Source organism: Orbicella franksi, chromosome 7 (assembly GCF_964199315.1).
Source record: "Orbicella franksi chromosome 7, jaOrbFran1.1, whole genome shotgun sequence".
NCBI classification, from domain to species: Eukaryota; Metazoa; Cnidaria; class Anthozoa; order Scleractinia; family Merulinidae; genus Orbicella; species Orbicella franksi.
Window position 1 is genome coordinate 3,960,906 of NC_138151.1, and position 20,314 is coordinate 3,981,219.

The following is a 20,314-nucleotide window of genomic DNA, read 5'->3' on the forward strand; positions in this document are numbered from 1 at the left end:
TCACGCAAATTTCTCTGTGAAAACTTGTTCGTGTTCCGGCTTTATCTATCTAATGTATGGTCACCCACTAGGTTGATTTACCGAAATAAACAAAGTTTTTTTGAAATTTGTGTTTTTTGCAGAACCCATTATGACTTACATTGTTTACATTACAGTACTTTACTTTCTACAATTCACTACTTTCTCTACAGTGCACTACTTTTAGGAGAGATACATTACTTTAAGAAAAAATACTTTTACTTACTCTGCTTACAATACAACATAATACCTACTCTACTTAAAATAATTTATTCTACTTTCAGTACGGTACAAATACTTTACTATTAATAAGATACAATACTCTCTGCTTAGAGTAAGGTACAATAATCTACTTACAATGTGGCACGATTCTTATTCTACTTATAATAACATACAATACTTCCTCTATTTTATATAATACATTATAGAATAACTGAGCTACTACACGCGCTCTCATTGGTCGATGAGTGTGTTTAGATGAGAGTGTGTAAACACGGTTGCGACGTTTTAGATTCGCGCGTATTTTTGAGAATTATTGATAAAGGCAACAGAACACGGAAAAAGTGCTCCATTACTTAAATACTTACTCTTCTTACATTTCGGTACAATACGCTACAATACACTACATTAACAAATAAAGAAGCCTAAGCCGTGTATTACACTGTGATAAAACACGACGGGCATTTGAGAACAAGTACAATACAATACATTAATAACATGACGTGATTTTACGGTCCGCTGCAATTGCATTTCAAAGCGTAAATTCAGAATGCTTCCGTGCTTATATAATATTACCTATCACAGTAGAGCAGTTACACTGCCATCTGAATATAGGTGTTATTAAATTGACAAGAGGCATAGGAGACAAATTAACAAATAAACAGACACCGAACGAGTGTTGAAAAGTTAAGAAATTCTCTAATGTCTTCTCTAAGTTCTGCAGATCCAAATGTAATACCTAGTAATTAAGCAGAAATTATGACGAGTTTTCTTGCCAAAGAAAAATGGCTAGAAGCAAAACTAAACTAAAAATTAGAAACACCTTGCAGAGCATATAGATAGTACCACAAGAACGTACTGGTCAATAGCTGTCATTTGAATGGTCACACACTAGGGTTTGATCTACAACTTAAATTTAAAAGTTAGAACTACCTTGCACAGCATAATAAATAGAAGCACATGAAAATACTGCTCAGTAGCTTTGAGCAGAATGGTCTCGACTTGAACGAACGGAAGTTCATTTTCAGATACTTTTCCAAGACTGTCTTTCCATTTTTTCTTACCAGTAATTTTCTTTGATCGGGTTTACGAGGCTGCCACAAAAACGATGAGAGTCGTACAATATACACGCAACTGTTTATTGAAACGACTTTCACCGCCTCTACAGACAGCAGTTCATTCCTCTTCACCAGACGAATCAGTCTTCTTTAATAACGCAACCGTGTTGAGAACACGCTTTTATACTCACGCTTTACGTTCAAGTTCCACGCCTAAAGCACATGTAGTGATGATATTTACACATCTGAGCACGGGCCACGCAGGTTAACGAGCACGCAGTAACACGCTCACCCACGCTTATGCTCACGAAAATCACATGCAAACAAGCACGGATCAGTTGACACTCGAGTAGTATTTATGCAAATATTCATAGGAAAAGCTAAGTATCTATTGTCATGAATGAGACTAGTTAACCAAGCCTTCCACAGGTGAAGTTCACTCGATCATTCTACGGTATCTGCAGGCGAATTGGCCTGGTCTACCAAATGCAATATTACGGCAGAAGCAAGGGATAAGTAGCTATCTACTTCGTATGGTTTATTTAATTTTTGATAAGTTATTTTTAGAGTTAAAAAAAACTGAAATTCGTTTCCTCGGCTTTTTCCCGGCTTTTTACATCTTTCAATATATATATAAAGAATCCTGCGAAGGTAAAGGGTCAAGACTCACAGGGTGCCACTTAAAACTGTTACAATAGCAAAATTTTATAAAAAAAATCATTTAGTTTTTGCTGCTTAATGTTTATATAAATCCGCAACAGGATGCTGTTTCTCATTGTGCTCTAGCTAACTGAAAATTAAAGAAGTGTATTCTGAAAAGTGCACGGCCAAAGTATTGAGCTAGCGTTTACATTTGTCCAAAATTTTATCAGAAATTTCAAGTGCATATACTTCTTCTATGTGCATTTGAATCACAGGTACCGTATTGCTACGCTTTTGAAGTATAAATTTGAATTATCGCCCTGTTTAAAGCTTGAGCTATTTTTAAAACAGCTGAGCATACATTACATGAACAGGAAGACTTATTTTATAAAGGGAATTTCCCAAGGAAGTCAAAACGCGTCCCGGATTGGTTGCGAAGTTCATGTTTTTAACATTTTGACATTTTCTTTCCCTACAAGGAAGTTCATCATTGCGTTAATCGTGTTTAAATTGTATTATTTCAAGCCCCATGAGATGTTTTTAAGCCTGTATATGAACTTTATTCACGAACTTCAAAAACATTACGGTTCATAGTCATACAACGAGGGCCTTTAAAGAACAAAAAAATAGTGTTAAGCTTTAGCACCTTTTTTCGCAGTGGAGAGTGAACCAAGCGTGTTGAGCCGATGCACTTTCAATACATACAATGGCTTTTTTCCTCATTACAGCCATTTGAAAGCGCAGAAAACGAGGGTGCTAAGCTTAACCATTGTGGTTTACTATCCAACTTATGGGAAAATATCCATGTATTATTAGTGGAGTTAGCAGGATTAGTTGCGAATAAGTTTTTCACTCACCCAAACCTCTATCCACGAGATGTCAATTCGAAAACGCCGACAAGATTACTCTAGCTCTGAGCCACTGTCAGGTTATCAGTCATCATCTGAAGTTTCCTGAGCCACCAAGCAACCACGCCACAGTCACATCAATTATTTATAAAGTCTTTCACAAGAACACCACGACGTGGGAAGCTGTTTAAAACACGCTGCGGAAGCTAAAATGGTCACTTCACTACATTATCATAAGATTACATTGCTATTAGCGAACATCTTAATCAGCTTGTCTTCGGAAACCAGAAATAGCTAACGGAAGCTTTATTACAATCATCAGTCTTATGGATTTCCGATCCTTCACTTGTTTGCTTTTAGCTACATTCAGCCGTGACTATCAGTTCCCTATAAAAAAATTGTCAGCGTTATGATCCTTATTCCATTATTTGGGAAGTCATTAGAGCTATCGTATTCAGAATAATTATTGGCCCAGAGTTTTAAAACGAGTGTCCCCGTTGCAGTGTCCTTGTTCGCGTGGTCATTTTCTTACCGTATTCTGATTCTCTCTCTCTATCAGTGTGCAAGGGGCTCATTCATGTTTGAAGATACTCAGTACTTCTTCCTGTGAGCCGTCGTATGTTAGAAATAATCCTTGGCGAGCTGCAACTTCAGTTAATAACTCAAGATAACATAAGAGGAACTTGTCTCCTCCTGCGTTTCCACAACAACTGTAATTTGCATTTTAGTTTTGAACATGCTCGAGCTCGAATTTTCCCCGGCTCTAAAGAAATGCTATCTCTGCTGTTAACCTTATTTCTCCAAAGCTTAATTACAATGTCAATGGCTAGTCGAACTTGTGAATAGGCAACACCTTCAAGCCCGTCCAAACGCAAGCAGCGTTTCAACGCAAAATATTATTGTTGTAAACTTTCGGCCATCTTGTTCCATAAGCACACATGTGGCAAGAGGTTGACCAATTCCTCGCAGCAATGGAACAGTGTGTTGCGTTCAAAAGTTGCGACTGACTGAAGCGTTTTACCGGATCTTTATTGACGAAATATGGTTGAAATCAAAATTTGTTTTTCATAGTAGAGCTCAACATTTTCTGTTGGGTACTATTCGAAGTAATGCTCGCTGACAAATGAGACCTCCCCGCCATATTTTATCTTAGTGTATTTTCCTCACCCTTATACTTCAATTTTGCTCAGAAACTTACGTATAGCATAACTAACTAATATAGCAAATATATTCTAACTTGTTATTATCGAAGATTCGTTTTTTAATGAGAAGTTATAAACAATTTTATTGCACGTTCTGTTGTTCTCTTAGCTACAACGGTCAGTAGTTCACAAGTCAATGAAGCTCACGCCCCCGATTTTTCAATTTTCGCATGTGGTATACGAGAGAAACTAAATCACGAAACTCCGGAAATCCTTTTTCTGATGTAGAAATTTGTAATAGGTATAAATTGAAAGAAAACTCGATGTGATGATTTTGTAAGGCAAGTGAGTGAGGGACACGAATCACCAGTGATGAACTTGCCGTTATTTGCCAACCGTTTGCCTCATCTCTTAATTGAATGTTTCTATAAACGATGGGCAAAATATATTGCTACTTCACACATTAGAACTTGTTAGTCAGTTTTAGATTCTGAGAACGCATATAGTATTGAAACACACTAAGTTAACTTATAAAAATCAGTTTTCTTGTAAGGGCTGCTCAAAATAAATATGAAACAAACGGCTAGTCAACTGAAGCTTTGTATTGAAATATATCTTTCTACACAGGGCAATATTTTTACCAACCGTACCACGCAGCAAAATACATAGCGAACGGTATTTTTTTTTTGTCTCAAACCCCAACGCATATATAATTCGAGTATTAAACCATTTTTTCATAAAAGTTTGCTTTCTATTAAACAACCTGGCGATGGAAACTTCGCTAATTATCTCTATTTCGATTCGTCACTAAAGAGAGGTGGAAATTGCGTTTGAGCAAAAGCCATGAGGTTTTTACGTGTATTGGCGTAGCAACAACTTTTGGCGTAACAAAAGCTTTTGTAGTATTTATTTTGAGACTAAAGTGAGCGTGTGGGTGTTGAAGTTTACAAATTATCAATAAAACTGCATTTCTTTGTAAAACTGAAAAACTAATTATAATAACAACATAATATCTATCTATGTTTCGTTTGATGACTAACCCACGGAAAATTTTAAATTTCACTTCCCCTGTTGTAAGACTTAAGAATCGAACGTAACTCCCTCGCTCTAAAAAGCATGTAGTAAAAGTACATTTAACGCAAGAGATTATTAATCTAGACATCTGTATATGGTTGAGGCTATTGCACGTTCAAGCATCGCCCTATAAATCGAGATTTGCCGATCAAAGATTCTATATATATCGTCCTAGAACCGAAAATCGGATCGATTCCCTATCAGCAATCAAGCCAGAATTTTGCTGATGATAGCATTTCCACGATGGGAGGAAAACTCAATTATGACAGCTTTGTTAGCATAACAAATGTTGAATCCTAAAAAAAGAACTTCTAAAACAGTCTGCCTGGTGAAATTTTTAATATTAAGTTGCCGTGAGCATGAATAACAATTTAATTTTTTTTTCAGTAGTATGACACTCTTAAAAAAACATACATTTATTACCTCGATTCGTTGCCACGCTCTGGACCTTGGCCACTTTCAACTTCCGAGTAAAGCATTCGTCGACCAGATCACGGTTTGAAAGAATCCGGTGATTTTACAGCACAGATGATGTTGTCAGCTTCATAGGTAACAAGCGGTGACTAAATTTTGTCCAAAACAATGACAAGAAAATTGTCCAAGGCTGTCGAAGCCACGTCGACCTTTTGCACTGGTGATCTCGCAGCTTTAGCAGCCAAAGAAGTTTTTCATTCCATCTAGCTTGGCAGATTATTTCGTCTTTTGACTCTGAGTAAAGATTATTTCTTAAATATCCGAGTTTTGTCCCGATTTTAGCGTTGTGTACGCTATGTATTGGTGGATTTTAACGAGCGCGCGCAGTGATCACCTGTCGAAATGCGTGGGAGGAGTGGGAAGGGAAATTACCATCATGTAACATGTTCAGACTTGACGTAAGCTTCCCAGCTTCCCACGCGTGTCTCGCTTTGTTCTGTGCTGGCCAATTACACTCACGGGCGCATGAAAATAAAGACCGGTATTCTAATAAGTTCAAGCTTAATTGGAAAAACTTCTGTAGAGGAGGAGAGAAGCGGAGCAAACTGGGAATAGTCCGAGACATGAAAAGCAGCTGTCCACCAGAAAAATAAAATTACTGAATTTAAAATATATCAGGTGATCAATCATTGCGTCAATGAGGAATTTGTTTCAGGCGAAAGTCTTTTGTTTAACAGTGGCGATGGGGACAATAACACAGCATTCTATCACAGCAACCGGGATTAATTGTTCCCAGTCATAATATTTTTCGAAATACTAACAAAAAACATAACTCTCGCGGGGACTTCTACGCGGGTTTCGTCATTACTAACTTCGTGTTATTGAAACGAAACCTCATTTTCAACCAACCATTCAAAACGTTTATAAGATATATATATTCCAAACCGTCGTGGCACTTTTTAACCCCATTTTATTATCGTCTTATTTTATAATTATAATTCAATAGGGCAATTTTTTTAAATTTTAGTTTCAGCCATTCATAGATTACAGTGGTAGCCCGCCCGCTCCATTGTCTAAGAATACCATGTTGTTTTGGTATGGACAGGCGCTCACATAGTCAGTTACTTTATTAAAATACCCTTAAATACGGCCACCAAACTTTGAAGGCCGTTGGTGGTGTAGTCAAACGAGCTGTGTCATAACAGCTAAATTCAAAATATTAGCTTTCCAAAGGAAGAAACGCATTAAAGACTTAATGAACAACGATGACAAATAGAGGAGGATTAATTCAAACATGTATATTTGGCAAATTTTCCAATCAACGGGGTTCTGCTATTGTGTAAACCATGACAGGTTTGAAGGGCTGTTCATTTTTTTCTTTTTTCTTTTTTCTTTTTGTTTTTTTCAATTTACGTGGAAACTGTCTTTTTCTATGTGGATTTCAGTTTTTTCCCCACTCGGTAGCACATGTAAAATGCATGTTGAGTTCAACTGTTTTCAATGTCAACACAAGTTGTACTCCCACACGGAGAAAACTGTTGATTATAAAATGAATAATATGTCCTATGCCGTTTGTTTCGCTTGTCATGTGAGGTAGCTGTGTTTTGTATAACCACTTAAAAAATTCCGAAAAAATTAGAATTGATTGTTAGTTTTACATGACACGTTAAAGTGGCAGAATCAAAATTTAAAATGAGCTCGTCAGCACGTGGAAAATGCGAGTGCCTTTTTGCATCTTACAAGTTATTTAAAAGTTTTAAGTGGAAGAGAAACTTGCATTCGCGCTTAAAAAAAAGCTGTGTTGAATTGAATGGTGAATGACCAACAAAAAGCTTCAATTCATCATGTTATCAAACTTGCCACTTGAGTTATTATCACACCGATGTGCAACTTGCCACTTTGTCACGCGAGCTTCTGGTAAGGAGATAGCGTGACGAACCACAAATATGATATCACAAGTGCGAGGCCCACATCGCTTCTCCCATCTCTGCTAGAAATCGCTTGTTCATTTGACTGCACGTGGGAGGTGTACTTTTCTCTTAAACTGATTAGCTGGCGTATTTAACTCTAACCGCGGCATAACCAACATTTCGGTTAATCTGTGGGATTCTTGTGAGTCTGCGATTGTGAAAACAGTCTGTTCGTCAACTGTTTTACCCGTTAACAAGTAGCTTCAAGTCAAGAAGCCAGCCACTTGTGAAGATGTGAATTTTAAATTTTCTTGCTTTCTAAAACCATTGATAACTTACATGCCGCCTAATCAGTGATTGAATGTAAATCGTTAAGCGACAAAACGAAAAAATAAAGGAATAGCCTTGGGACATTCTAAACACAGCAGAATCAACCTCATTTTGGCCCTTTACGAATATAATTGATTATAAATCGAATTTAAAATGGGGGTAAGTTCAGATGTCTTATGCAAATATAGACGTTAATTTTTTTTTTTTTTATTGCAGTGTTGGCGGAGAGTACTAAGCTCATATTTATTTATTATTTAACCATAGCACTAAGTTTTCGCCACAATCGTTTCAGAAATAAAAAATAAATTGTAAATTATATTAAATTCAGTCAAAATCGAGTCTTTAAAAAAAACTGTCGTAAAATTTGTCCCGTATTGATGCCAACAATAAATTTATTCTTTTACAAACCGTTGCTTCCACTTTGCTTCACATGTCACCTTGATCATGTTGGAGAAGTGTAAAAACTGGGCATCTTGAAAGAACATGTGAAACTAAAATAAAGCTTTATTTTCCTGCATTTTCTTACTGTTATAACCTGTTCCTTAGTTTTATCTTTCGCTTTAGAACCCCCGACCAGGCTCGATGCCCATTTTCCCCGAATTGTACCAATATTCAAGTTTAACCACCAGAACAGAGAAAGTGTAACAACTAATCTATTATTATCATTATATCACAAACTATAATTCTTACTAGTTACCTTGGTTTTCTTTCGATTCAGTGCTGCTCTTTGCGCTAGCTGTTCGAGAAGTCACGTACCATTGCCGCAGAGTAATATTGATGAGCCTTTTGTAAGAGCTTTATTGAAAACGCCCACCTTATATCGCTGTCTTTTTACAGGAGAGCATAAGTATCATTTGATCTGCTAGCACAGAGAAGACAATTAGAAGAATGTATTTTAGTATTGAAAATATACTGATCCATCCGACAGCTATATTTAAAATGTTATAGTTGAACCCCGCTATTTCGAGATCTCCGGGGAAATTGCGAAATTATTTCCGGTATTTCGAAATTAACTGGTTAGGGTCAGCTAGGTGCAGCGAAGCGCACTGACCATGCATTAGAAACAACAACATTTGAACATTTGAAATGAAGAATAGTTCGAAAAATCGTGAATTCAAAATAGCGCTAATTCGAAATAACCGAGTTACTGGGTACAACTTACTTAAAATAAAGAGAAATTAAGAAGGCGTTTGCTAACACGCTACGTTTTATTCCTATATTTCCAAAATTTAGATGTTTTCTCATTGGTAGCGTGGCTTTTATTCAGAGGGCTAATAACAATTTGAATCAGAAATCACGTGCTCTACAAAAACTGTAGGAAATTGTGGCCTGCTTCTTCTTACCACTGGCCACTGAAAATAAAGGTTTTTATTTTTGCCAGATCGCACTGATGGAAAGAAAAAAAAAAAGAAAAAAGAAAACTGCAAACATGATGGAGCTCATTTTGCATGCACGTGGTATAATCACTTTGTCCCACGCACTTTATTTCCATATATTGCTCTGAAATGCAGATAACAGATCGTTGTTTTTTTTTAATGACGCTTGTAAAGTGGCTGTGCACAAATTAATTAATTTCTATCGGCCTTCCCGAAAGCACGTGCAAAAACTCTGGTCACGTGAAGTTTGAGAATCATTAGCTGTTTTTAAACAAGGTTTTATTTATAGCCGCTCTCTGTTTCGTCTCCCACGTAGCGCGTGACGAGGGCGGGGGCTAGCGATAACGGGATGGTAAGGCATGTAAAGAGGCGTGTATTACAACATCGATCTATATGGCATTGAGATAAAATATTCTTTATCAGCAAATTAGTTTGAATTTTTTACTTTGAAATCTTTGGCTTCCATGGCACCGTTATCCCTTTTAATTAAAAATGATCAGCAAAATAATTCATATACAGCGTAATAAGTGGTAGTTTTTTTTCGTGAACTTCTACATGAAACTTTTAAATAAAGGCTCGTATAGATGACAGTACCAGTAGCCGGGTCGAGGTCCCGTTTGATTGGGTTTGCCTTCCTGTACATTCAGCTGTTTATAACATCGAATTCAAAATAAAAATAAGTGCATATGGCATATCCAAAGAGCTTAACATTATGTGAGTTTAGGAGTGTAGGCGGACGTTTCGTGATAGCGTAACTGACGTATGTTAATGATAGAAATTAATGAAGTAAGGTATGTCGAAACAGTTTTGCGGTATTTTTTCAACAAGAAGAAAAAAAATTTCAAGTAATGTTCTCAAATTTGTCAGGACAACTAATTCGCTAACGCTATTCCATTCAACGTTCGTAAAAAAATAAGACAAATATAAACGCCCGTGCGCGTCTAATGCTTACACAAGCTATTTATTTTTATAGCTTTTTATTACTTGCCCACACAATTTTTTTGTCAAATATCCAAGAACGTTCAATTTAGTTGTCTTTCATCTCGGCCGCGTGAAAATTTACGACCAAGCGGAAAAATGAAAGCTATAAAAACCAAGGTGGATTTTATATGTGATGTCGTTAAAATACTACAATGTCCAAGGACTTTAGTACGTTGTAACTTCTTAGCGGTTTAATTTCATACACAGAAAATGCATTTTAAACTAAAAAATTCCCGAATGTATATTCTTTTGAGCTGTGCTAAAGTTTAATACCATGATAAAGGCCTCTAAGAAGATGCCTTCGTTTACAAAGTACATGTTTCGCGACTGGCGAGAGAAAGAGGAAAGCGAAAAAGAAAACTCTCTTTACGTCCAGTTTCCGTGCCTAGTGGCTTTGTCTCTCACTCTAGTATTATAAATTATGATCTCTTGACTTAGAGATCTCAACAAGCCTGCAATAAATATTTTCATTAATAGGCTACTGTAGTTATTGTTACCTCGCTTTTCTTTCATTGCGTCGCTTTGCACAGGCGATCAAGAAGTTCTTCTGCGTCGCTTACTCTCACAGGGCATGGACTGACGAGACTGATATTGAAGACTTTATCTTAAACGCCCACCTTGTCGGCATCGGTTTCCTTTGCACGAGAGCACAAGTTTGGTTTCTACTGGCAGGTATTTTAAAAGCTGTTTGTACAAGAAAAGCTTAAAAAATTATCGATGATAAACTTGGCAGGTTCTTTAGAATACGTGCTACCAGTAATTATATTTTATTAGACATTTAGAGTGGGGTATCACTGTATATTTTCACGTGTCTTGTTTGAGATATTTTGGCTAGCCCGTGGGCCGATTCAACACATAATTGGCGAGAATAAAGTTTTATATACAATGATCCTGCAAACACATCGAAACACACTAAGGCAGCGTCCACACGATGCACTAGAGAAATTTAAAAATTGCAGCTTTGCAAAAATTGCGCTAATCCGTCACGAAAACGGAGCTTTTCAAAAATGCTCTTCAAACCGGAGGAATTTGAAAACGCCGGCTTTGCGTTTCAGAGTGGATGGAGAACATTTTGAAAACGGAGCTTTTCGACAAGGCGTAGTCACGATAATCACGTGATGTCCCTGCCCAAGTTTCTCTCAAACACAAATTTAAAATGACCGGTGATTATTGCGTTTTTAAATTCCCCCGACGTAGTGTCCACGGAAAATATTAGATGCGTTTTCAAAGTGAAACGTCCGTTTTCAAATTCCTCCAGTGAAGTGTAGAAGGGGCCTAACATGGCTGATTAATAAAAGAATTTAAAATATTCAATGGTTTCTTTCCCTGATTAATGACGTTTCTGGCGCTCTTAGGCTAAAGAAAACCTTTTAAACCGGTCTCCCCTCGTACAGATATTGTGCACTCGATTCCCGCGATATTCCCTGTTGAGTGGAGTTGAATAATATTTCATATCAGATAATTCACAGAAGCAGCTAATTCCTTATTTCCCTCTGTACTATTTTTAAGTCATCGTTGACCGCTTTTCTTCTACAAATGCTGAAATCATGCGGTAATATTAGCCACTCACAAGAGGTGTGCAACAGACAGTCAGACTCTTAACCAATCAGAGCCAAGGCTTTTTCTGTTTAGCCAATCAGAAGTTGTCGTAGTTTGGTTTACTCAATTTTACCGCATGTGTTTTCTTTTAGTCCTTTGGGAGGTGGGGGGTGGTAAGGGGTAAGGGGGGGGGGGTGTTGGAGAGGTGGGAGGCATTCAGATTGTGGCTGTAAAAATAAATACACTGGTGAAATTTCAGCTGGTGAAATTCCTGGGTCCCGATTGTGTTCGGAGGGCGCAGGATCACCTTGGAATTGATAGACGCATAGACCACAGATGTCAGTCAATTTGAAGGAGGTTTATTTACTGTAATATTTATTTTATACAAAGTTAGTATTATGGGCTGTCACTAGAAGACGATGATGATGATGACGACATGAACTCGACTTCATCCACGCCTTGTTCCTGTCTGCCATTGGTCACTTCCTTCGTCAGATTGTTAGCTATGATGTCCAAGCTAGAAGAGGTGTCATGCTGTCAAAATATCAAATTTGTTATTAACATTTTCGTATACAAAGCTAGTGAAGAAATCAGGTATTAATGTCCTGCTTTACGCAAGATTAGACCATTTCCGAGTTATCTTGTCCCTCTGTTTCAAAACGAGTCCTCATGCAAAATCTTTCGTATGAAAATGAGTTTGATTTGCATGAAAATGAACCTGTAGGCGGAACACATTTTCATGTGAATGGTTTCACACGAAGACTCGTTTTGACACTGAGGCAAAAGGCGATTCGGAAATGGCCATGTATTTCGTCAAGTGGCATCATAGGTCTGCAATGCGCGCACAGAACTAGATGCTGCAGTTACTAGAAATATCTCTCATTATTTCCCACCTGCAGAGATGAAGACTGTCCCGTGGATAGGTGGCTCTGCCAGGAAAATGAAGATGCTTGACCATTGGTAAGACCTGGTCAAAATGGAAATGCACAACAAATTTGTTTACATTCTTAGGACCAGTTGTAACTGTCTACATTACAGAGCTGTCCACCTTACTTAAGTGTCTATATGGCCAACAGGGTTTTCAGGGGTTTTGGTATCCCTATGACATGTAAAAATGTATTCTGACAACAGCAGATTTACCAGTATGGGTACTCTTAAAATAAGGCTTACTTTTTGGTTGTCAATTTTTGGATTAAGGTCGTTACCATGGCAACATCTCATCTAACGAGAGGCAGATATATTCCTTATTTCGGCCTAAACTCCTTAACATTTATGCTTTCCTTCGGTGAAATTTTTTCATACTTTGCCAGATCATGGAAATGATATTGCCTGACATTTTGAATTGGTAAAAAGTGAAGGTTGTTCAGACGGTTTTTCCAATATTCTGTAATTGTCATTCTTCTAAATATACAAGATTAGCTCTGACAGATTTTAACAAAAATAGGGTATTTTATAGGAAGTGTATGTGGTTACAACTGAGCCAAATTTTAAAAATATTCACCAAAGGAAATGCGAGAAAATTCACTGTCAGTTTTGCTTTTTGTCCTTGTGTTGACATCATAAAAATCGAAAAACGCTGATGTTTTCTGTTGAGCATGTGCAGATTACTTGCGCTTTCGTCTTATGTGCATGTGCAATCATAAAACTATAGGGAGCCACCTTAATATTCTTGATTTAAAATAAAACCTACCAAGTCCACCGACAGGTTGCGACACGTGTGATGCAGAGACTGAGGGTTGCATCAGTTCTTGGAGAGTTGAATCACCGGTCACAGGCTGATCAGTTTCACTTGGAACACCTTCCATAAGTCTACCAAGCAATCCTGATCGCATCTCTATATCTTGAGGATAAGGCCTGCGTGGATCTCCTAAAATTACAAGTAGCCCAGGGAAAATTAACCTTAAAGAAATGTCATGTAAGTGTGAGGTTTAACAGCGTGCATTTTGAACAAAATAAGAGAATCTGCATGGAAAAAAGTCAGTGTGCATAAAGTCAGTGTGCATAAAAACATAAATGACAAGAGTGGCTGAATTCCTTTCTAAGCATAGATAGATAGATAAACTTTATTTAAACACGATAATAATTAAAGCTAAAAGCTTGTGGGGTCGTGTATTTAAATAAGCATAAGCGTGTAAATTTCCTCATTTTGTCACAGCAATGTTAACACTGCGTCAGAGAAATTTGAAAACGGCATTTTCACTCTGAAAATGCACCAAATATTTTACATCCTCACTATGCTGGAGAAATTTGACAATGCAACACTCACTGGTCATTTTGGATTATTTTGTTTTTGAACAAAACTCTGGCAGCAAAATCACGATTGTCATGATGACATTGCTTTTGAAAAGCTCCGTTGTCAAAATGTTTGCCATCCACACTAAAACGCAAAGCTGGCATTTTCAAATTCATCCAGTTTGAAGAGAGTTTTTGAAAAGCTCTTTTTTTTTTTTGACGGATTAGTGTGACCAGTAGGCCTCACTGTGGAAATAAAGCTGCATTTTGTAGTGTGGACGGGGCCTGAAGAAGGTTAAGAGAATTTGATCTTCAGGAACAAACCTGGCATCCATGATACTGGTGCTTCAACAGCATTACTGCTACTGATTCGATGAGCATACTTGATCAGGTCTTCAGAGGAAACCATTCCTTGTTAAAATAAAACAAGTGGGTTAGAAACCCAGTCATAAATAGAGGGAGAATGGGTCAAATCTTCAAATTTGAGATAAACATCATTTTATAACTTTGACTTGAGGTCGTTTGGCAAATTTAATGTGGAATGGTTGTTTGGGTCAAGGGAGAGGGTGTGGAGATCTTGTAGATGTTAATGACAGCATCATCAACACCTCCCTAAGCCTTAAGAACTCAATATTTGAAATAATAACTTTCTACTTACCCTTGTCAGCCTGGTTTATAGCAGACAACTTTTTCTTTGCTTGGAACAATGCTTGAGACTAAAACAAATGAAAAAAAATGCAATTGACATGGTTCTTTACAGCAGTCTTTTTATGTGATGCATGTTCAAACTCAAAAAACAAACACCATGTGGACTTAGAAAGCGTCTCCATAGGAGTGTCTACAATATGTGGGTCCATAAACCCTGTCTTTATGTACATTATACTGAGAAATATGTATCTGGCACAGGGTTGTAGTCTTATGCTCCACTCACAGAAGCAAAGAGGATGAGTGAGTGAGTGAGCGAGTGATATGGAGCAGGGTTTGCTTTACTCATAAAATTACCAAACATGCCTCAACATAAGGAGACTTGCAATGATAACAATACAGGTGTCTTTGCAAAAGAGTCTCAGTCAGGTACTTGAATAATGACAACCTTTATCTTAACAAGTCTTTTACTTCATCATTCTACAACTTCCACTAACTCTTGACAGTTAAAAGATGATTATTTTCCAGTCTATACTGCACAGTCTCAACACCAAAATGTTTTTAAGTCTCACTCAATGGAATGCAAATCCATGTTATTTGTGTTAACAACCTCTTACCTTATCTTTGAGGCATTTTAAATTCTTTTCACATTTGAAGTTGTTTCCTCAAGTGACGTCAGAAAGAATGAAGCATTAAGCTTTGCATCCATAATGGATATAGACATGAAACTAATTGCATGTTACATTTTGTGACATCTTACATGAATCAAAACAAAAAACATAAACAAACTCTTGAGTGCGTAGTATGGACTGGAAATCATCTTTAAATCATCATGGCACCTTTTATTCAGACTTACCAGTAACTTTTCTGCTTCCTTTAACTGGGATTCCAGACTAAGGATCTCTTGATCTTTCTTCAAAATTTCCTCTTTCACTGTTTGGATTTCTTGCTGTCTTGCTTGCTGTTCCTGTACTTGTTTAATGGCTGCTTGAAGTTCTTTATCCTTTGCAATAAGCTGATCAACAGCCTATACATAAAAAAAAAATCCTGTCACTGATTTTGATTTAAGTCTTGGGCTTGAGCTTATTATAAGGAGTGTCTGGAAAATCTGATTAGCGAATAGCGAATAGTGAATGGTCCTGAATAGTGCGAATAGTCTCGAATAGTGCGAATAGTGGCGAACAGTCGCAAAAAGTGGCGAATAGTGGCAAATAGTCGTCAATAGTCACCGCTTTAGATCTAATATAAATCGTTAATTAATTATCCAAATCAGCAACAGAATTTCAGTGAATTTATTACCTTTTCTTCTCTGGACTCGGGCTAGTAGGCTGTCCATCGCCAGCATTAAGAAAACAGAAAACACAAGGATAACCTAATAAAGACGTATTTACGCTTTCGCAGTGGTTAAAACAGAAGAAATTACGTTTAGAAACACCTTTTGTCCTGATAAGCATCTGTGCTTTTTAGCGGAAAAATCCCATCCTGAGTTGCTACGAGGTTGACTGCGAGATACTGGGTACCCTATTTGTTACTATTTGCCACTATTTACCACTATTTGCCACTATTCGCCTCTATTTGCCACTATTCGCCACTATTTGAGACTGTTCGCCACTATTCGCCCTATTCGTACTATTCGCTATTCGCTATTCGGGACTATTCGCTGTTCGCTATTCGCGACTATTCGCTATTCGCTATTCGGGTTTTCCAGACACCCTATTATAAGTTTATTTTTATTTTGTATATAGTCTCAATCAAGACAAAGTCAAAGTTTACCTTTGCTGTATCTCCAGAGCTAGCATCTTGTTTTGTTGTCCGATACAATGAGACTGCTGATAGACTCTCGAATAATTCTCTAGAAACAGGAGAGAAACTCCATTCTTACAACAAACTAGCAAATAATTTTCAGTGAAAGTAGGTCATTGCACTGTCAGGATTAACCATCTTAATCTCAGAACAAAGTCACACCTTGCAAAACAAAACAGAGCTAAAAACAGAAATAATAACATACTTGGTTAATTTTTCATAGTCATCCAGTATGTCATTTATAACATCTTTAGTGCTTCTTTCTGATGAAAACGCTTCCGCCATTTTATTTTTGTGGAAAATTGCAATGCAACATGGGATTGTCTTCTATGCTCACCAGTCAACGGTCTCTCCCAGTGCAGCTGAACAAAATGGCGGACAAAACAGACAATGAACAGAGCGAGGGGAATTTGCCAGCGAAAAGCACTCCTAAAGATGCTTTAGTCATGGGAGCTATTTTAAAAGAGATGGGAATCAGTGACTATGAGCCGAGAGTTATCAACCAAATGCTGGAATACACTTACCGTGAGTTTTCAAAAGTCCTTCAGATATTTGATAACTTGGATTGCAATAACAAATCAGTTTCCTGGGTCTTTTATGACTTTTGTTTTCGTCTTAAGACACAGTTTTACGTCGCTTTTTCAACCTAGTAATAGATTGGAGACTCTGTATCAGCAGATTTCATAGTTTACGTCTAATAATTGCTATTGGGTGAAACTTTTTTGCTTAAATTTTTAAGCTTAATTTTCATGGACATCAAGCTCAACTTAAAAGACTTAAAATTGAAACCTTGTAAACAAGGTTCGTGAAGATACAATCTGTCTGTTTACTGCAGGTTATATTACCACTGTACTGGAGGATGCAACAGTTTACTCCAAACATGCTGGCAAGAAAGAACTTGACGCAGATGATGTGCAGTTAGCCATACAGTCAAGACTGGACCACTCCTATACAAATCCACCTCCGAGAGAGGTAAGTCATTATGATATCCATTTGTTGCTTAATTTGAGTAAATAACATACACATGCTAACATAGGGCATGTCATACCATGATAGCCAGAATGCATTAAATCTGTGTACATCGCACACTGAGGGTGTTCACCACAGTTTTAAAGATGGGCCATTCCATTCCGTAACCGCAACCCCCCCCCCCCTCCCCCTGCCTTATCGAGGATCTTTTGCTCTTACCCCCTCAGAAAAGTAAACATTTTACCTCCCAAGATAGGAAAGTTAAAGTGCCAACACACTTCCCCCTTTGGAATTTATTAAAAGATCAACTAGGCCCCTTCACATTTGCTCCCTCAGAAACAGCCTTTAAAGAGACTGTTTCCTCGCCCTCAGTTAGACCCTCACTAGGGGGGTGCAGATAAAAAATGGAATGGTTCAATTCTATGCCAAAGTAGGTCATCAGCACACAAGTTTACAGACTACAATCCTATGCTATTACACTGAATGTCTTTGAAACCCATGCCAACCCTCTCTCTTGTGTTAACTTGCAAACCCTCCTATATGACATTCTTCAAAGCATTTGATGTTTTGTGTTTTAGCATCTATCTAAGTCTTTGCAAATGTCATTTTAGTCTCATATAATGACATTTTTGTCCAAATTTTCTTTCTCTTGCTAGTTTCTCATTGAGATTGCTCGCCAGAAGAATCGACACCCTCTACCTCAGATCCAGACAAAGAGTGGTTTACGGTTGCCACCTGACAGATACTGTCTGACCTCCACCAACTACAAAGTCAAGACACAGAAAAAGGTGATGTATGCAAAAGTTTGCAAAAGCCTCAGAAGCTTAGTTGTCGTAACAGTCCTGATACTTTGTTATGTGAAGTAAAACTCTATGAAGAGCATGGGAAAGAACATGCCAATAAGAAACTTTTGTTTACAGATAGAACATCATCACTCCTGTTTACAAAAGCTTGGAAATTATATTCTTATGCTAAAAGGAAATCTTTCCATTAAACTATGCCAGCTTGGCTCTTTTTTTCTTGAGTAGTACCACTTGGCCTTTGGAAAGCAAGCCTGGCCTTTGGCTCAACCCCATTATTGCGTTGCTTTGTATTAGTAATGCTGTTAACATAAGTAACTCTTGTTGAATCAACAGCATTCTCAAGTTCGTTCCAACCCAGTGGTAGCAAGAACAATCTCCCAGTCTTCAGTATCAACGCCTGTCAAAGCCACTCCAACTACTATTATAACTGTCAAAATGCCGGTAACTGCCCCAGTAACAGCATCTGCAGGAGCTGCAGCAAATGCTGCTGCTGTGCCAACTTCTAAAGTTGTGAGTAGTGTGACTGTTAAACAGGAGCCAATAGGGATTGCTGCTACTCACACAGTACAGAAACCTGGAGTGGCAACCACAACCGCAAAAACAATACAGGTGGGATCCCTGTTTTTACATATTTCAATCATCAATTGACCATTCATTGTTTGGTGGCATGAAACAAACGCTGGAAATCCATCTGTGTTCACAGGCTATGGCATTAGGGAATCATCATAAAAGTACATGCTATTCATGATCTTGATATTCTATCAGAAAATTTTGTCAAGATTCAACATGACTTGTAGTCAGTAACTTACTGTCGTATCTCTAAGTTTAAAGGCAAAGATTTACTTAGCTTTGTAACAGTTCCAATGAAATACACTTTTTGCTTGAAGAAGCAGAGAAAACTTAAGATCTTCAATTCAAATTTTTTACTGTCAAATATCACAAAGTTAATATTGGTATACTTGTGCATTGAAATAATGTATTCATTTTGGCAACAATATGATGGCAATCCCAACAAAAGAACCAATGCTGTCTGCGGGACATTGATGGTTAAACGTTGATTTCAGGTGTTTGTCAGCAGGCTTAGGAGTCTTCATGATACATGGGAATTTGCTTCTTTCAAGTTGCTGTGTACTGAAATCTACACTTGAGTTAATTATCTTGAGTTCAGTTAAACCCTCATGGCAAGCACCTGTCCCAGCTATCAGTGCATGCATCAGAGTGACTTGAAATTAACATGCCTTGACTGATAACTTATTCCATTCACCAGATAAAAAGTGAACCTGGAACAACTCCCATTAAAAGTCAGCCCAAAACAGGAGCCACGGCATCTCAAGTCACAGGTATCCCAGCTTCAATGCTCACAGTATCAGCTCTTCCAAGCATGGATGAGACTGTCGCCAGCACTCAGCAGCCATTAATCACACCAATCAAACGAAAGCACGAGGATGAAGATGATGATTATGACTCATAGTTTTTTTAATCTGTACACAAAAAAATTTCATTGATCTTTTTGTAACACTAGTAAGATGTCTCTGCTGCAAGATTAAGTGAAAAGTAGCACTTCTAGTTGTCAAGAGTGCAAAGTTTTTCCCTGAAGATAAAAGGGTATGATGCACAAAATTTATAGCAGGAAGTGCAATTGAGACACTACATTTCATCCAACAAATATGGACTGATTTCCAGTCTACTAGTTGTGTGGTCATGTACTATATTGTGGATTGTGGATTGTGGATTTTAAGGTGCGAATAATCTTTGTTCAATTCAAAATAAGTTTGTAGAGATTTCAGACCTATTTTTACAAATTAAAAAAATCCCAGACCTGAGACATGTTTTAGTCACGACTGACTTTATGAACCATTGTCCAACAGTTTAGAAATTAACTAAATGTACCATCAGAAGAGAGAACCAGTTTGCACAACCTTTGACTCTGGCCAAGTTAATGAGTTTTCTCATATCCAAAAGACTACAGTGTTATGACTCTTGCAAAAAAGAGAGACTAGGATAATTTTCCATTAATTTTAATCTTATGTAGTTGTTCCACTTTCCAAAAGGCAGAATAGTTATAGTCACTTGTGAAATGTAAAAAGGTTGATAGTCTTGTTTAAAAGCTGGGCCAACAGTTAGTAGTTTTATAACATCAGATGCATCATGCAAATTATGAAACTGATACACAACTATACTTGTTTCATTAATTAGCTACCACTGAGCAAATTTCCAGTAAAATCTTTATTTATCCATGGAATCCTCTTTTATATGAGTTACATTCTCTCCTTCAAAGTTACGCATCAAAGGTGATACAAAGTTTGCAAAC

At 37.4% G+C, this 20,314-nt stretch overlaps 2 protein-coding genes across 2 annotated transcripts; one reads left to right on the forward strand and one right to left on the reverse strand.

Moving 5' to 3' along the window:
• Nucleotides 1–11,715: 11,715 nt before the first annotated feature.
• On the reverse strand, nucleotides 11,716–16,537 carry LOC145493180 (mediator of RNA polymerase II transcription subunit 4-like). Its single transcript, XM_081472599.1, has 8 exons — nucleotides 16,437–16,537; nucleotides 16,202–16,280; nucleotides 15,285–15,455; nucleotides 14,442–14,499; nucleotides 14,108–14,194; nucleotides 13,242–13,418; nucleotides 12,445–12,518; nucleotides 11,716–12,085 (listed from the first exon to the last, which is right to left on the reverse strand). Exons 1-8 carry the CDS (start codon nucleotides 16,514–16,516, stop codon nucleotides 11,948–11,950), a joined length of 864 nt encoding a protein of 287 aa, XP_081328725.1. The 5' UTR covers nucleotides 16,517–16,537; the 3' UTR covers nucleotides 11,716–11,947.
• Nucleotides 16,523–20,245, forward strand: LOC145493174 (uncharacterized). Its single transcript, XM_081472591.1, has 5 exons — nucleotides 16,523–16,756; nucleotides 17,067–17,203; nucleotides 17,857–17,988; nucleotides 18,337–18,612; nucleotides 19,271–20,245. The coding sequence occupies exons 1-5, from the start codon at nucleotides 16,546–16,548 to the stop codon at nucleotides 19,472–19,474; spliced, it is 960 nt and encodes a 319-aa protein (XP_081328717.1). The 5' UTR covers nucleotides 16,523–16,545; the 3' UTR covers nucleotides 19,475–20,245.
• The last annotated feature ends 69 nt before the right edge of the window (nucleotides 20,246–20,314 follow it).